The sequence below is a fragment of the Trichosurus vulpecula genome, chromosome 1 (assembly GCF_011100635.1).
Source record: "Trichosurus vulpecula isolate mTriVul1 chromosome 1, mTriVul1.pri, whole genome shotgun sequence".
NCBI lineage: Eukaryota > Metazoa > Chordata > Mammalia > Diprotodontia > Phalangeridae > Trichosurus > Trichosurus vulpecula.
In genome coordinates, this window is record NC_050573.1 from 36,092,119 (window position 1) to 36,106,344 (window position 14,226).

The following is a 14,226-nucleotide window of genomic DNA, read 5'->3' on the forward strand; positions in this document are numbered from 1 at the left end:
ACAATGACAACAAGAGAGACTGGGCAGTAACAGACACTTGTCATGCTCCTCGCACATGGTGAGACCTCTCAATGCCAGCACGTGACTGAGAAGGGTGACCCCAACTTTAACCCAAGGTGCTCATTCAACAAGCATTTATTCAGAGGTGGGGGGACCATGGGTGTGGAACAGGACATATATTCTCAGATTTTTTTTTTGGTGTATTGATTGGTTTTGCTGATTTTTTTCCTCTTTTACTTTTTCATTTTAAAAATCATTTTCAAATTATTTTATCATATATTATAATTTTTAATTATATAATTATATATAATTTATATATTATATATAATATATAAATTAATAATATATTTATATAATATTTTATCACTCTTTTAAACATTTTATTCATATTATTTATTATTAAAATTATTTCAAAAATTGTTATATGGGATGGCTCTTTAGGAAGGAGGAAGAGAAGGGATACAGAGGGAAATCTGGACAATGTGAAAACAAAACCTATCAATAAAAATGTATTTCCAAAACAAAGACACGTTTATTCAGTGCCTGCTCTGTGCCAGGCACTGAGGATACAGAGACAGACACGAAACAGTCCCTGCTCTTGAAGATCTTGCAGTCTCTTGGGGGAGACAACGTGCATAATTGTGGTACATAGTGGGACCCAGTCTAGTGTGTCAACCTATTAATCAAGGAGCACTTTAAAATTTTTTATTTTTTTTTAATGAACAAAAATTCATTTTCTAAAGAAAAACCCAAACACCTTGTTAGGCATACTCTAGCAAAATTAATTCTCCCTCATTGGCGATATCCGAAAAACATACTTCTCCCACCCTGAGTCCACCACATCTCTGTCAGAGAGGAGGCGGTAGCATGGTGTGTCACGAGTCCTCTGAAATCATGGTTGGTCATTGCAAGCAATAAGCATTTATTAAGTACCTACTGTATGCCAGGTACTATGCTAGATACTCAAGACACAAAGACAAAAACAAAACAATTTCTGCCGCCAAGGAGCCAATATTCTCTTGGGAATGTATTACACTGCCCTTCGGCAGAAAGGTAGAACTTAACATCTAGATAGCAAAGTTCATGACAGTAGGAAGCTTCTAGATGGGCTTGGTGTGAACTCCTCCCCCAATTTACCTTGCTTTCCACCCCCACCCCTCAACCATGTTTTCGCTTCAGCAAGACTCATCTCTCTGAGTACAAATCCAGCCTCAAACACTTACTAGCTGTATGACCGTGGGCAAGTCACTTCACCCTGTGTGCCTCAGTTTCCTCATCTGTAAAATGAGCTGGAGAAGGAAACAGCAAATTGCTCTAGTATCTTTGCCAAGAAAACCCCAAATGGGGGGCACAATGAGTCAGACATGACCAGAATATAACTGAGCAACTTGTCTGGCACATGGTCCATGCACTATTTGCAAAAGGACCTAGTTATGGCTCTCCTCAATGAGTTTTAATACTCCGATAGATTTTTTTATCTCATCCATGCAGATATCCCCCCAATAGTACAGACTGCAAACCATATACTGCACCCTCTGGACCATGGGCCTTGCCATCTACCCCGATGCCACACCTTTTAGACCACTGGGCCTTCCCATTCCACCTGGTATTCGGTATGGCCACTTACTTCCAAATTGTACTCACCTACAAGTATTGTCTCCACTGTTTAGAATGCAAACTCCTTGAGAGCAGGGACTTGTCCAGAACTCTTGTGTTGGTATCTGGGCCAAATCCGAAGGACCCAGGATGAAAAGTGCGTCCGCTTCCAGAGAGAGAACCGATGAACTGAGTGTAGATTGAAGCAGACTTTTTTCACTTCATGTTTCCTACCTTTTATTTATTTTATTTCTGCATCACAGTTAATACAGAAATACATTTTACATGGCTTCATATGTATAACTGATATATTGCTTGCCTTCTCAATGGACGAGAAGGAGGGAGAGAATTTGGAACTCAAATTTTAAAAAAAATCAAGGTTAAAAATAAATAAAAGAAAAGAAAGGTTATCATTTCATCTTTCTACTTAAAAAATTTTCAGTGGCTCCCTATTCACTAGGATAAATATAAACTCCTTAACCTGACATTTGGGCAGTTAGGTGGTGCCATAGTGCACAGAGGCTGGGCTTCGGAGTCAAGAAGACTCATCTTCCTGAGTTCAAATCTGGGCCTCAGACACTTCATACCTGTGTGACTCTGGGCGAGTCACTTAACCCTGTTTGCCTGAGTTTCCTCATTTGTAAAATGAACTGGAGAAGGAAATGGCAAATCTCTCCAACATTTCTGCCAAGAAAACCCCAAATGGGATCACAGAGAGTCAGACATGACAACACCAAATCTGATATTTAAGGCTCTCTACAATCTAAGTCCCACATGTCTTTCCTGTCTTATTTCACAATAGTTCTCTCCGTGTACTCCCTGTTCCAGGCAGATCGGTGTACCAGATGCCCCACATAAATGACATTCCATTTCCTATCTCAGGGCCTTTGCGCTGCCTGTGCCCCACACCAGGAATGTACTCCCTCCTCACCTCTGCCACTTGAATCTGTGAATTCCCCCTAAACATAGCTCAGATGTCACTTCCTTGGAGTTTTGTCCTGATTCTCCCAATTATTAGCATTTGCTCCCTCTAGAGAGGTTGCAAACTGAAATCAACAGACCTTGGCAAGAGCTTTGATGTGAACCTTGTGGGGTGGTGAGAGATAGTGAGGAGTCCAGGATGACCCCAGGTTGGGAGCCTCAAGGGCCAGGAGGATGGTATTGCCCTCTACAGTAAAGCTAGGGAAGCTAGGAGGAGGGGAGGGTTTAGGGTAAAAAAAATGGATTCACTTTAGAACACTGAGTCTAGGATGACGATGGGGCATCCACTTCAAGATGTCAAACAGGTAATTAGAGATGTGACACTGGGTATTGGGAGAGAGATTAGGGGGACAAGTAGATTTTCATAGAGATGGCATTTGAAACCACAGGAGCTGATAAAATCACCAAGTGAAATAATACGCAAGGTGTCCCTAGAGTCTGGACACATAGGAAAACTGATGGCAATGAGGAGTTATTGCATCGAGTTCACGTGAATCTTGCAAAGCGTATCAACCTTTGCATCACAAATGATGGAAATCAGATTGAAGATGTTATTTGTTAATAGTCCAATTAAATAAAATGTGGTTGAAATTTTCATTCATTTCTTGAAAATATACATTTTTGCCTATGTATCCAGACTTTAGGAACACCCTGTAGGGCAGAGCCTTGAGGGACCCCCATAGTTCATTTTCAAAATTTAATTTTTAAAAAACTGAACATTAATTATTTTGAGTTCCAAATTATCTCCCCTAGCTTCAGTCCTCAATTGTACATGTGAGGTCATGTAAAACATATTTCCATATTAGCCATATTGCAAAAAAAAAAAAAGCAAGAAAAATAAAGTGAAAAAAATATGCTTGGGGAACCCCCAGAGTTAGCAGGATGAAGATCAAGCAAAGGAGACAGAGAAGGATCAGTCAGGGAGGGAGAAGGTGAACCAGGAGAGAAGAGTGTCACAAAACCCTAGAGGGAGGTATCAAGAAGATGGTGATTGCTAGTGTCAAAGGCTGCAGAAAGGTCAAGAAAGGCGAGGATTTAGAACAGGCTATAAGAAACCAGTTTCAGATGAATGATGAGGCCAGAAGGGATTTCGAAGAGCTAAGAGGACAGTGAGAAGAAAAAAAGTTACAATGCCTAGTGTCGATGGTCTTCTCAAGGGGTTCAGTCACAAAATAGAGGGGAGATTCATAGGATGACAGCTAGCGGGGAGGGATGGACCAAGTGAGAGTGTTTGGGAGGATGTGGAAACACGGCCGTGGTTACAGGCAGTAGGAAAAGAGCCAGTAGACAGGGAGCTACTGAAGATTAATGAGAGAGGAGGGATGGTAGAGTGAGAAATCTGCTGGAGAAGAGGGGATGGAATGAGATCATCCACAGTCATTCTGTATCTAGATAGGACTGGGGCCATCTCCATTCATCCTGATCTATATCCGGCCATTGAACCCAGATGGCTCTGGAGGAGAAACGGAGGCTGATGACTTTGCGTAGCCCTGCCTCACTTAAATCCCATTCACATGCAAGTCATGGCATCACCTTCCTGATGTCTCGGTCCTTGTCGAGAGAGCGAGAGAGCGAAGAACAAACCACAGTGACAACAACAATCTAGATATGAACTTGGTGGGACTGCTGCTATGTAGGAACTAGGCTGTCTAGGATCTATTCCTCTGGATCAGATTCAATCTAGCTCAGTAGATCAAATCCGGCCTGCTTGTGAAAACCAGTATCACAAATGGTGAGATTTCTTGAGACTATCCATTATGGCGAATCTTTAATAAGCTTTGTTTTTCTTTGGCTGTGGAAAAAAAAAAAGAATCTACTCCTCTCCACAAAGTGGGATGACAAGGGTTAGAGTATGCCCCTGAAGGGATGGAGGAGATAACTGTACATTTGCTTTCCCACATCTTTGAAGTCACTATCCCTTTCTAAAAGCTAATTGATATTAAGTTATTAAATAGAACTGGGTTGCTAGTTTCTAGTTCCCTAACAATGGTGGTGATAAGAGGGAGCACAACTACCTGGGGGTCAAGTCCACGACAGTAGAGAAGAAAACTCCTTGGGGTTATTCCCCTAGAACCCTGAGGGAGAGATATATTGGGAGAGAAGATCAGAACAAAAACACTATATATGAACAGGATGGTGATGTGAAAACAATGATAGCAATAAGTGACTTAAAAGATAAAAAATCACTTTTATAAAAAGATATAAAGTACCTTTTAAAAATTGGGGGGGGGCAGCTAGGTGGCAAAGTGGATACAGCACCAGTCCTCAAGTCAGGAGGACCTGAGTTCAAATGTGACCTCAGATGTTTACTAGCTGGGTGACCCTGGGCAAGTCACTTCACCTTGTTTGCCTCAGTTTCCTCATCTGTAAAATGAGCTGGAGAAGGAAACGGCAAACCACTCTAGGATCTCTGCCAAGAAAACCCCAAAAGGGCTCATGGAGAGTTGGACATGACTGAAATGACTAAATAACAAGAAGTTCTCAGGGTTGTTGTGGAATTAAGGGAGCTAAGATCTGTAAAGTGCTTAGCACAGTGTCTGGCACATAGTAGGTGCTTTATAAATGCTTTTTTTTTTTTTTCTTTCCTTTCTCCTGACTCTAGTAGTCCTTCCACAGTACTAACCCGCCTCACTTCATCTCTCTGACCTTTCAGTATTTTGTTGTTTTTGTTTGTCTTTCGTTTTGCAAAAGGATCATGACATCAGGAAGGTGATGCCACGAATTACAAGTGAATGGGATTTCAGTGCGGGAGCGCTGTGCAAAGTCACCAGCCTCACTTTCTTCTCCAGAGCCATCTGGGTTCGATGACCGGATGTAGATTGGGATGAATGGAGATGGCCCCTGACCTTTCAGTTAAGGGGGGTAGGGGAGAAAAGTATTAGTGTTTAGAGATCATAAGCGAGGAGGCAGCTCGGTTTGGGAGATACAAGACTGAAGATCTTGTTGGCTGTTAGGATTATTAGACTCAATCGACTGTGTGACTTCTTACCTCCTCTGCTCTTTCATTTTCCCATCTGTAAAATTATTGGACTGGTCTTTGATGCTCTATCATTTCCCTCTTCCTTCTAACATTCTATGATTCATTTATCACCTCCAAGAATATAATGACTTCATCCATTCAGGAGACAGGGACGCTGAAGGAGAGTACCATCCTCTTGGGAGGGGGGAGACGAGCAGGAGATTTCCTAAAATTCTGTATGTTAGGCTGTTTTTCTTGGAGTGAGATGGGGATCGGTGGTGGCCTGCCTCCAAATGAAGTGTGCATGCGTTTTCTAGAGAGCATGCATGGAATTCCACCATTCTTGTATCGGTTTCTTTGACAATGTGGCTAGTACTACTACGATCAAAGTCATTACTGAAGTTAGATAGAGTCATAAGTTTTAGATGGAGCGCTGGAGTCAGAAGACCGAGATTTGATCTCCATTGTTGTTGCTGTATGATCAAACAGTTATTAAATACCCACTATGTGCTGGACAAAAAAGTCTCTTCCCCAAAGGGGTTCACAGTCAACCAGTGACGATAACATGTACATGGATAGGTATATAGAAGACACATACAAAGCAGAACAAGGTAACATTGTATGTGGGATGAAAGACCCTCACCAATTAAAAAAATTAATTTTTAATAAGGAGCCAACTCAGGGTGGGAACAGAAATAAAATTTTATTCTATTCTCGTAAGAATAGGACATCCTCTGCCAGAACAGATCTAGCGAAGGAGGGAAAGGCACAAGGAACAAAGCACCAATAATTATACCTAACCCAAGAGAATTCCCGCCCACCTCTGACCCTTCTCACCACTGGCTGGGAGGAGGGCTTACAATCTGGGCGTGAAAAGCTAGACAAAGAACCAGGAAATCAAGGCACAGAAACTCCAATTCCCACTCCCTTAGTTAATGATTACAACTGAGGTGACATCTATCTGAATAGGTCTCAAGAAGGAGAACAGGATAAGGGGAGGGGGAGACCCTCTCCATTCTTTTACAGTACTTCTACAGTAAAGTAAAGCAGGTCACAGTGACCCTATTCTTACTTAAAAAATCTTTGAACCAGAACTAGAAGAAAGAACAAAAAGTTTCAGGAGAAAAAAAAGAAACTTTCCCAGAGGCTGAGTAATCGGGCTCTCACAGCCTCAGAATTTTTCCACTTCCCTATTTCTTGATTTTCAAACATTTCTAGGTATAGATATGAATAGATATAGATACATATTTATACACATATATACCCTGCGAAGACTTCACATTTTATTTTTTCACTACCTCACACAATTGGATAGGAAGGAAACACCACCATCATCATTATTAGCTAGCATGTATATAGAGCTTTAAGATGAACAAAGCACTTGACGTGACTTTTTTTCATTTGATCCTTACAACAACCCTTAGGGGTAGGTGGCTATTACTATCCGCATTTTTCAGATGAGGAAATTGAGGCGAGCTCAGGTAAAGCGATGTGCCCAGAATCAAACACCTAGTTGAGTAAGGAGGCAAAAGCAACCGAGGGGATGAGGAAAGGTCTCCTACAGAAAGTAGTGCTTGAGCTGAGTCTTAAAGGAGTCGGGGATCTCCAGGAGGCAAGAGACGAGGAGAGAGAGCATTCCAGGCAAGAGAGGTTGTGTTTGTCCTTCGTTCTCGAAGAGGATCATGGCATCAGGGAGATGATGACATGAGCTGCAGTTGACTTTGAGTGAGGGAGGGCTGTGCAAGGTCACCAGCCTCACTTTCTCCTCCAGAGCCATCTGGGTCCAGTGGCCAGATATTCACCAGGATGACTGGAGATGGCCCAGGAGGCAGTGGGAGACCCTGGCCCTTTTAGGCTCAGGCCTTTTCATATACTCTCTTAGAGTGAATAGGTCTCTTTAAGAAGTGAGTCAAGGGATGATCCCTTTAATCAGAAAAAAAGATTAAAAAAAATCAAGCTGGGAGGGGAAGAGGGTTGCCTTCCAAAGAGAAACAGTTACCACTGACATTCATGCTAAGGCAGGAGGGCCCAAAATACAGCCATTAAGTGGAGCTTGGGCAGGTACCTATTGTGGTCCAATCTATGAGCTTCAGAGTGAACTGAGTTTAAGGTTTTGAAGGAAGGAAGGAAGGAAGGAAGGAAGGAGGTAAGAGAGACCAGGAGTGCAAAGGCAGGTCTATGGGAATTCAGAGGGAGGAAAAGGGGAAGGAAATAGTCCAGTGTGACAGGATTGTAGAGTTTCCTGAGGCTAGTAACATGTTAAGGAGACTGGAGAAGTAAGGACTCAGGTTGTAGAGAACTTTAAAGGCAGCTAGGTGACTCAGTGGATAGAATGAGCGCTGCCCCAGAGTCAAGAAGACCAGAATTCAAATCCAGCCTTGAACACTTATTTGCTGTGTGACCTCTGGGCAAGTCGTTAAATGCTGCCTCAGTTTCCTTATTTGTAAAATGGGGCTAAGTAGAGCACCTACTTCCCAGGGTTGTTGTGAGGATAAAATGAGATAACATTTGTAAAGTACTTTGTAAAACTTAAAATGCTTTTTAAATGTTAGGTATCATTATTATTATATTAAAATGCCTATGTAAAGGGGGGGCAGAGGAATTTGTGTGTATATATGTGTGTATGTATATATATACACACATATATGATATTTGATCCTAGAGATAATTAGGCAGCCAGTCCTAGTAAATAAGAGATCTGTTCTTGGTGCCACCAAGACCTGGGTTCAAATCCAGTCTGGTGTATATTGGCTGTGTGACCCTGGGCAAGTCACTTGATCTGAGGGCTCCAGCCAACTTTCTGGCACTCTGAAGTTGGAGAGCAGGTTCTGGTAGGAGTCTCCTTATCTGGTAAGCCCCTCTAGCCATTCAAATTGCCACCATTCATCATCACATCACCGGTCCCCAGTCCCTATGCTGGAGGTAATAGGGAGCCACAGGAGTTTGATCGGGGAGGCGGGGGTGGGGGGTGGGGGGGGGAGAGGGGAGAGGGTGAGCAGACAGCCTCTTTGCAGCCGTGCAGCTCTAGATGACGTAGTGTGCATGTGTGTCTGGGGCGGGCTGGGGGCGGGAGTAGCCGGGCTTGACAGGGTCTTCACCTCTAAAACCTCACGCGTGGCTCTAACCTTCGGGTGACCTCTAAGGTGCTTTCCAGCTTTGAAATTCTAAAGAAACGTGGGCAGGTCGGTTACCAGAAACCTCCATAAACGGAGTGAAACCGACAGCTGCCACGCCGAGATGCAGCCCATGAGTAATCCTGGCTCCGGGTGGAAAAGGAGGGAGGTGCCTGCTCCCCCTCCCCTCTTCCCCTCTCCCGGGACAAAGGAGCCTCGGGCTGGGGGTGAGGACTTGCTTTTCACTTTCTGGCCCAAGAATATGTTAAAATAGGTCCCACCTTTCTGCCGCCCGGAGGGGGCAGGAGGGCGGCTGGGGGGTCCCTGGCTCGTCTGGGTCCCGGGCTAGTGACCTTGGCGGGCTGTGCCAAGACAGCTGATGGACGTCTGCAAGCCGAGGTGGGGGTGGGGCTGGAATTGGGGCTCAAACTGCAGCCCGAAGCGCTCCCGGCGGACAGGACTCGGCCCCGCCGGTGAGGGGCAGGGCATCCCCGCGGAGAGCTAGGGTGTCAGTGTCGGCAGCGTGCAGAGAGCGCAGACATTTAGAGGAAGGAGCCCTGGACGGGCGGGGGGGGGGGTCAGGGAGCATGCGCGTGCGCACCAGCCCCACGCTGCCCCGTGCTGTGCGGAGGGGGCGGGACAGTGTGTGCGTGACGTCACGGGAGGGCGTGGCCCCGGGCCGCGCAGGAACAGCTGGTGCCGGACGAGGGCGTGGGCGGGAGGAGCTCGAGCTGGGTGCGCGGGGTGTGCGGCGGCAAGGGGGGCTCGAGCTGCTGCAGGATCCGCCGCCGCCGCCGCCGCCGCCGCCTCCGCCGCTACCGCCCGCCTTGCATCATGTTCGCGCAGCTCGAGCGATGCGAACGCGAATGGCACGAGCTGGAGGAGGAATTCCAGGAATTGCAGGTGGGGCCCGGGGGCTTCAGGGCGGGCACAGCTATCCCACCTCCCACATGCCCCTTCCCTCTCCCAGAGCTTGCATTCCAGCCCCCTCCCCGCCCCCACCTCACGTCCTTCCTGGGGCTGGGACCTGGGTCTGTCCCGGGGCAGGCAGTGGTGAGCCCCGTGCCCTCTCTGCATGCAAGCCCACGGCTGGGCCCATCCCCTTGTTGTTGTGGTCCGTTTTCTCCGAGACCCTCTGACCGCTAAGGGACTGGGGGGAACGCACCCGTGGATCCCTGGCAGCCGGAGCCCATTTCCTGCCACCGACTCTGCCCGCATCTGCCCCTGCCCCTTCTCTCTCTCTCTTTCTCTCTCTCTCCCTCTCTCTTTCTCTCTGTCCTTCTCTGTCTCTCTCACACACACAAGCTGCTTGAGAAAGTTGGTTGATGGCTGTGGGGATGGGAGGGGGTCATAGGTAGAAGTATAGTCTCAGAGGAAAAGAAACCTCCCCATTAGGGAGGCAGGAGGTGCCCCCTAGGAGAAGCTGGAGCCTCAGAGGTAGCCTCTTTTCTGGGTGACCTCCCCTCCCCATCCTTGATGGGCTACCCCCCCAACTCAGTGTTCCATCCCTAGCTCCACATTCCCACCTCGCTGCTAACTAGGGGACCACCCCCTTTGGTTTCACTTGGAGCCCTAACGATCCCCATCACACAACCTGACCATCTGTGCAGTGTGTGCCCTAGTACTGCAGGTGATAACTGTCAGCCCTGGCCGGTCTCCCTCCCAGGAGGCTGCCTCCCAGAGAAAGGCTGCTCGGCTCATCCCTTATGCCCCGTACACCTGGCTTCTTCCTCGGGGTGAGGGCTGCTGGTGATAAGGCTTCTCTGAGTGCTCAGCCTCTTGGCTGTTATTGAGAGGGTGTGACCCTTCCAGGGGGTGGGAACCAAGCTGTCCCAGCCTCTGTGGGGACTTGGCCAAGGAGACCAGGCCTGCCGAGTCTGTTTATCTTTTATTTCTGGTTGAGGAGGGAAGCTCCAAGGGCTTTTTCTGTCTGAGCACTGCTTCTCTGCCCAGGGGTCTGCCCGGATCTCATTTCTCTTGTTTCTTCTGCCAGCCAAAGGCAGAAACTTATACTTCTGGCTGCTGTCTGCCTCACTCTGCTGTGCCAGCTGCTTTCACTCAGTCATTGGCTCGAGGCTGGCCTCCCAAAGCATCTGAAGTTGGGCTTCAGATAAGGCTGTGAAATGGGATGACCTTGGACTGGTCACTTACTGTTTCTGTGCTTCAGTTTCTTCTTCAACAGGACGGTTGGGCTAGATGCTCTTTCAGCTCTAAGTATTGTGATTTTTTTGGAAAATGGGAGGCCTCCTATCGTTGCGGAAAGAGGGCTGAAATTGGAGCCAGAGGACCTGGGTTCAAAACATGGTTCTACTTCTTACTGGCCTTCATGCATCTCAGGCAGACCTTTGGCCCTGGTGCTGCCAGTGTGATCTCTGAGCAGCTCACTCCTCTGGTCCTCACTCTTCTCCTCTGTACAACGAAGGAGTTGTTAGACTATCTGGTCTCCGGGGTCCCTTCAGCTCTAGTTCTAGAAACCTACCAAGACAGCAGCCCCCTCTGGAACCCTGAGAGCCATTCTTGAGTTCTGCACCGTCCCCTAAAAAAAAGGATCAAGGCTTATTATCCCAAGCTGTCTCTCCTGGTCTCAGATGATAGGAAAAGTTCAGCCAGCCCCTGATGCTCAGTTTGGCTTTCTCCTCCTGTGTCTTTGGGATCCCTGGGGGAGTGGGGAGAGGGGAAGGGAGGAGGTTTGAGGGTGTGTGTGTGTGTTGGGGGAGGTTGGGTTTTTTGGGTTGCTGTTAATACTTTGCCCTTGCCGGGGCTGAGGAGGTGGAGGCTGACACTTCTGAGCTATGTAATCAATGCAATTAACACCAATTAGATAGCAAGTCTTGGCAGGCTAAGCTTGCGAAGGAGTCATTTACATGCTGGCGAGTTGTTGTTTTCCCAGGCTTTGGGGGGTACCTCTCCTGAGGGCAGAGATGGAACCCATGGTTATAGGGCAAAGACCACGGACCTCCCTCTGCTCACTGGCTCTGGGGATGGCACGGGCTTCAGGCATCATCTAACCTCATTTTGCAGAGGAAGAAACCAAGGCCCAGAGATGGAACATGGAAAGGACTTTAGAGGCCATTGGCTGGCAGCCCCCTTGGTTTACAGATGAGGAAACTGAGGCCCAGAGAGGTGAAGCGATTTGCCCAAAGTTATACTGTTTGTGAGTGTGAGTGGCAGACTCAGGGCCTAGACCCCTGGGTTTCCTGACTCCAAAGTTGGTTCCGTTCCTACCGTATGATGCTTCTTGGCTGTTCTTGGTCTCAAGAGCCTAGAAGAATTGATAAATGTTTAGTCCTGATTGTAATAATAGTAACATGAATCAATCAGCAGATGATGCTGTGCCTGGGGATACAAAGACAAAACCAGAACTAGGCCCTGCCCTCAAGGAGCTTATATTTGCAGCAATCCTCGGGGCTCTTAAAGTTTGCTAAGCACAGGAGTAAATCGTGTGTGTTTTAATCAGTTTTTCAGTCATGCTCCACTGTTTGCAGCCCTATTTGGGATTTTCTTGCCTGAATATACTGAAATGTTGAAGTGTCTTGCCATTTTATTCTCCAGCTTATTTTACAGGTGAGGAAACTGAGTCAGATAGGATGAAGTGACTTACCCAGGGTCACACAGCTAGTAAGTGTCTGAGGCCAGATTTGAACTCAGGTCTTCCTGGTGCTCTTTAAAGAAAAAAACAACAACCCAGATGCCCTAACATTATAAGGTAGGGCTACCACAGGCATTATCCCCATTTTACAGATGAGATAAGTAGACATCAGAGAGGTTAGTCACCTTGGCCAGAACCACACAGTCACTAAGTCCCAGAGATAGGACTGGAACCCTGTTTTTAGAGAACCTCATCTGTGGCACTCAGTCCACACAATGAGCCACCCAGCCTCCCCATCTAGGTTTGTAGATCCTAAGTGGATGACCTTGGAACCGAATGGACCTCCCAGTGTATGGAAGGCCTCCCCTGCTGGGGAGGGAGACTGGGATGAGAAGGAAAGGCCCCTACTGTCAGCTATCGAGCTTGGGTGACTTTGTGCCATCACTCGCCGTCCTGACGGTTCCCTCCTGGGCTGACCAGAGACCAAAGTCAAAGGGGGTCTGCTCCCCTTCCCTGGTGAACTGAGGTCCGTGAGCTCCGTCAATGAAAGGCTGCTGGGACCTTGGGCACCACAGTGAGTCATGTGTGAATCAGGAAGAATCTCTGCGGGGTAGGCCTCTTTCTTGGTGGGGAAGGGGCTTGGGGATGCCAGATAGGCTGTGGGCAAAAAGCTTAACCAAGTTAGGTACTTGTACGGTTGAAATCATGGTTTCTTCCTCCGCAGCCCTCAGTGTTCGCTTTTGCCACATCTGGGACCTACAGCTGCCACATCCTGTTCTTTCCCTCTCTGGGCTGTGGCTCCCTCTGGGGCGGTGTCTGGTGTCCCTGGGGTTTTTGTTTTTCCAGTTCTATAGAATAAAGAGGAAACATGCTCACCTCCGAGTCAGCTGTGGGGGGTTGGGATGGAGGCAGAATTCCACAGGCTGCTGAAACTTCCTCCACCTCTCCCCCCATTTAAGACTTGAGGACGGTCCACTGGAAGAGAGAAATCAGTTTTCTTTCAGAAGCGCCGGGGTGCCTTTGGAGCACTTTGCTGGGGCGAGCGGTCTGGGTGCTTGGGCACTAGGATGGTGTGGATACCGGCATGGGCGTGTGTTCAGCTAGGGCGGCTTCTGCTCCTGATTTTGTGGCCTGTGGTATGACCGCAGAAGGTCACTCACTGATGCTGAGGTGGCCATTTTGATGAATGTTTCCTGTCTGCTGCTTACAGCATAGATACCTCTTAGGGCCCCCCACCCTCCCTCTCTGAAGTGAGCCCAGAAGCCTGGGCCTGCCGTCTCTTGGCCCTCTGGTGGAGAAGGATGAATGGTCACTGACCCAAGACTGCCTTTTCCTTATAGCCCCTTTCTCCCCAACCCATACCTGCCTTTCTGGCGACTGCTGTGGTTTTTGGCCCTGAATATAAGCTCCTTGAGGGCAGGGACCGATTCGTTTTTTGGTGTAGTACTCCTTAATAAATGTTGATTGAACTGAATTTCCCTCCCCAGAGGGTGGAAGCTCGACCCTTCATCTCTTGCCTCTATGTCTTTGCCTAGGCTGTGCCTCCATGCCTAGAAAGTGCACCCTCACTTCCACCTCAGCTTCCTTCAAGGCTCCGCCCATGGAAAGCCTTCCCTGATCCCCTTAGTTGTTGGTGCTTCGTAACTCACGTTATCCTGTGTAGACTTATCCTTTCCCATCTTGTGCCCTCTTATAATGTAATATAAAGTCCTTGGGTCTAGAGACTTTTTCATTTTATTAAAGGATCATGAATTAGAGATCATTCGAGTCCCCCCCTCATTTTACAGATGAGGAAACCGAGGCAAGCAGGTTCATTGACTTGTGTCGAGAGGTGGAATTTGAACCCAAATCCAGCACCATGATAAGAATTAATAATAATGATAATAACTAGCATTTCTTTCTCAGCTAGCACTTTGAGGTCTGTGAAGCGCTTTACGTGTGGTATCGCCATTGACCGCACTGCCCCTCGCTGCCCTGCAAAGCGCTTT

The 14,226-nt window shown here is 47.4% G+C and overlaps 1 protein-coding gene across 1 annotated transcript in view; it reads left to right on the forward strand.

Moving 5' to 3' along the window:
- Positions 1-8,773: 8,773 nt before the first annotated feature.
- TMEM120B (transmembrane protein 120B) overlaps positions 8,774-14,226 on the forward strand; it is a 47,405-nt gene continuing 41,952 nt past the window's right edge. The window contains 4 exon segments of the mRNA XM_036764712.1: positions 8,774-8,786; positions 9,085-9,294; positions 9,297-9,320; positions 9,323-9,552. Of these exon segments, the coding sequence (XP_036620607.1) occupies positions 8,774-8,786; positions 9,085-9,294; positions 9,297-9,320; positions 9,323-9,552 (477 nt within the window).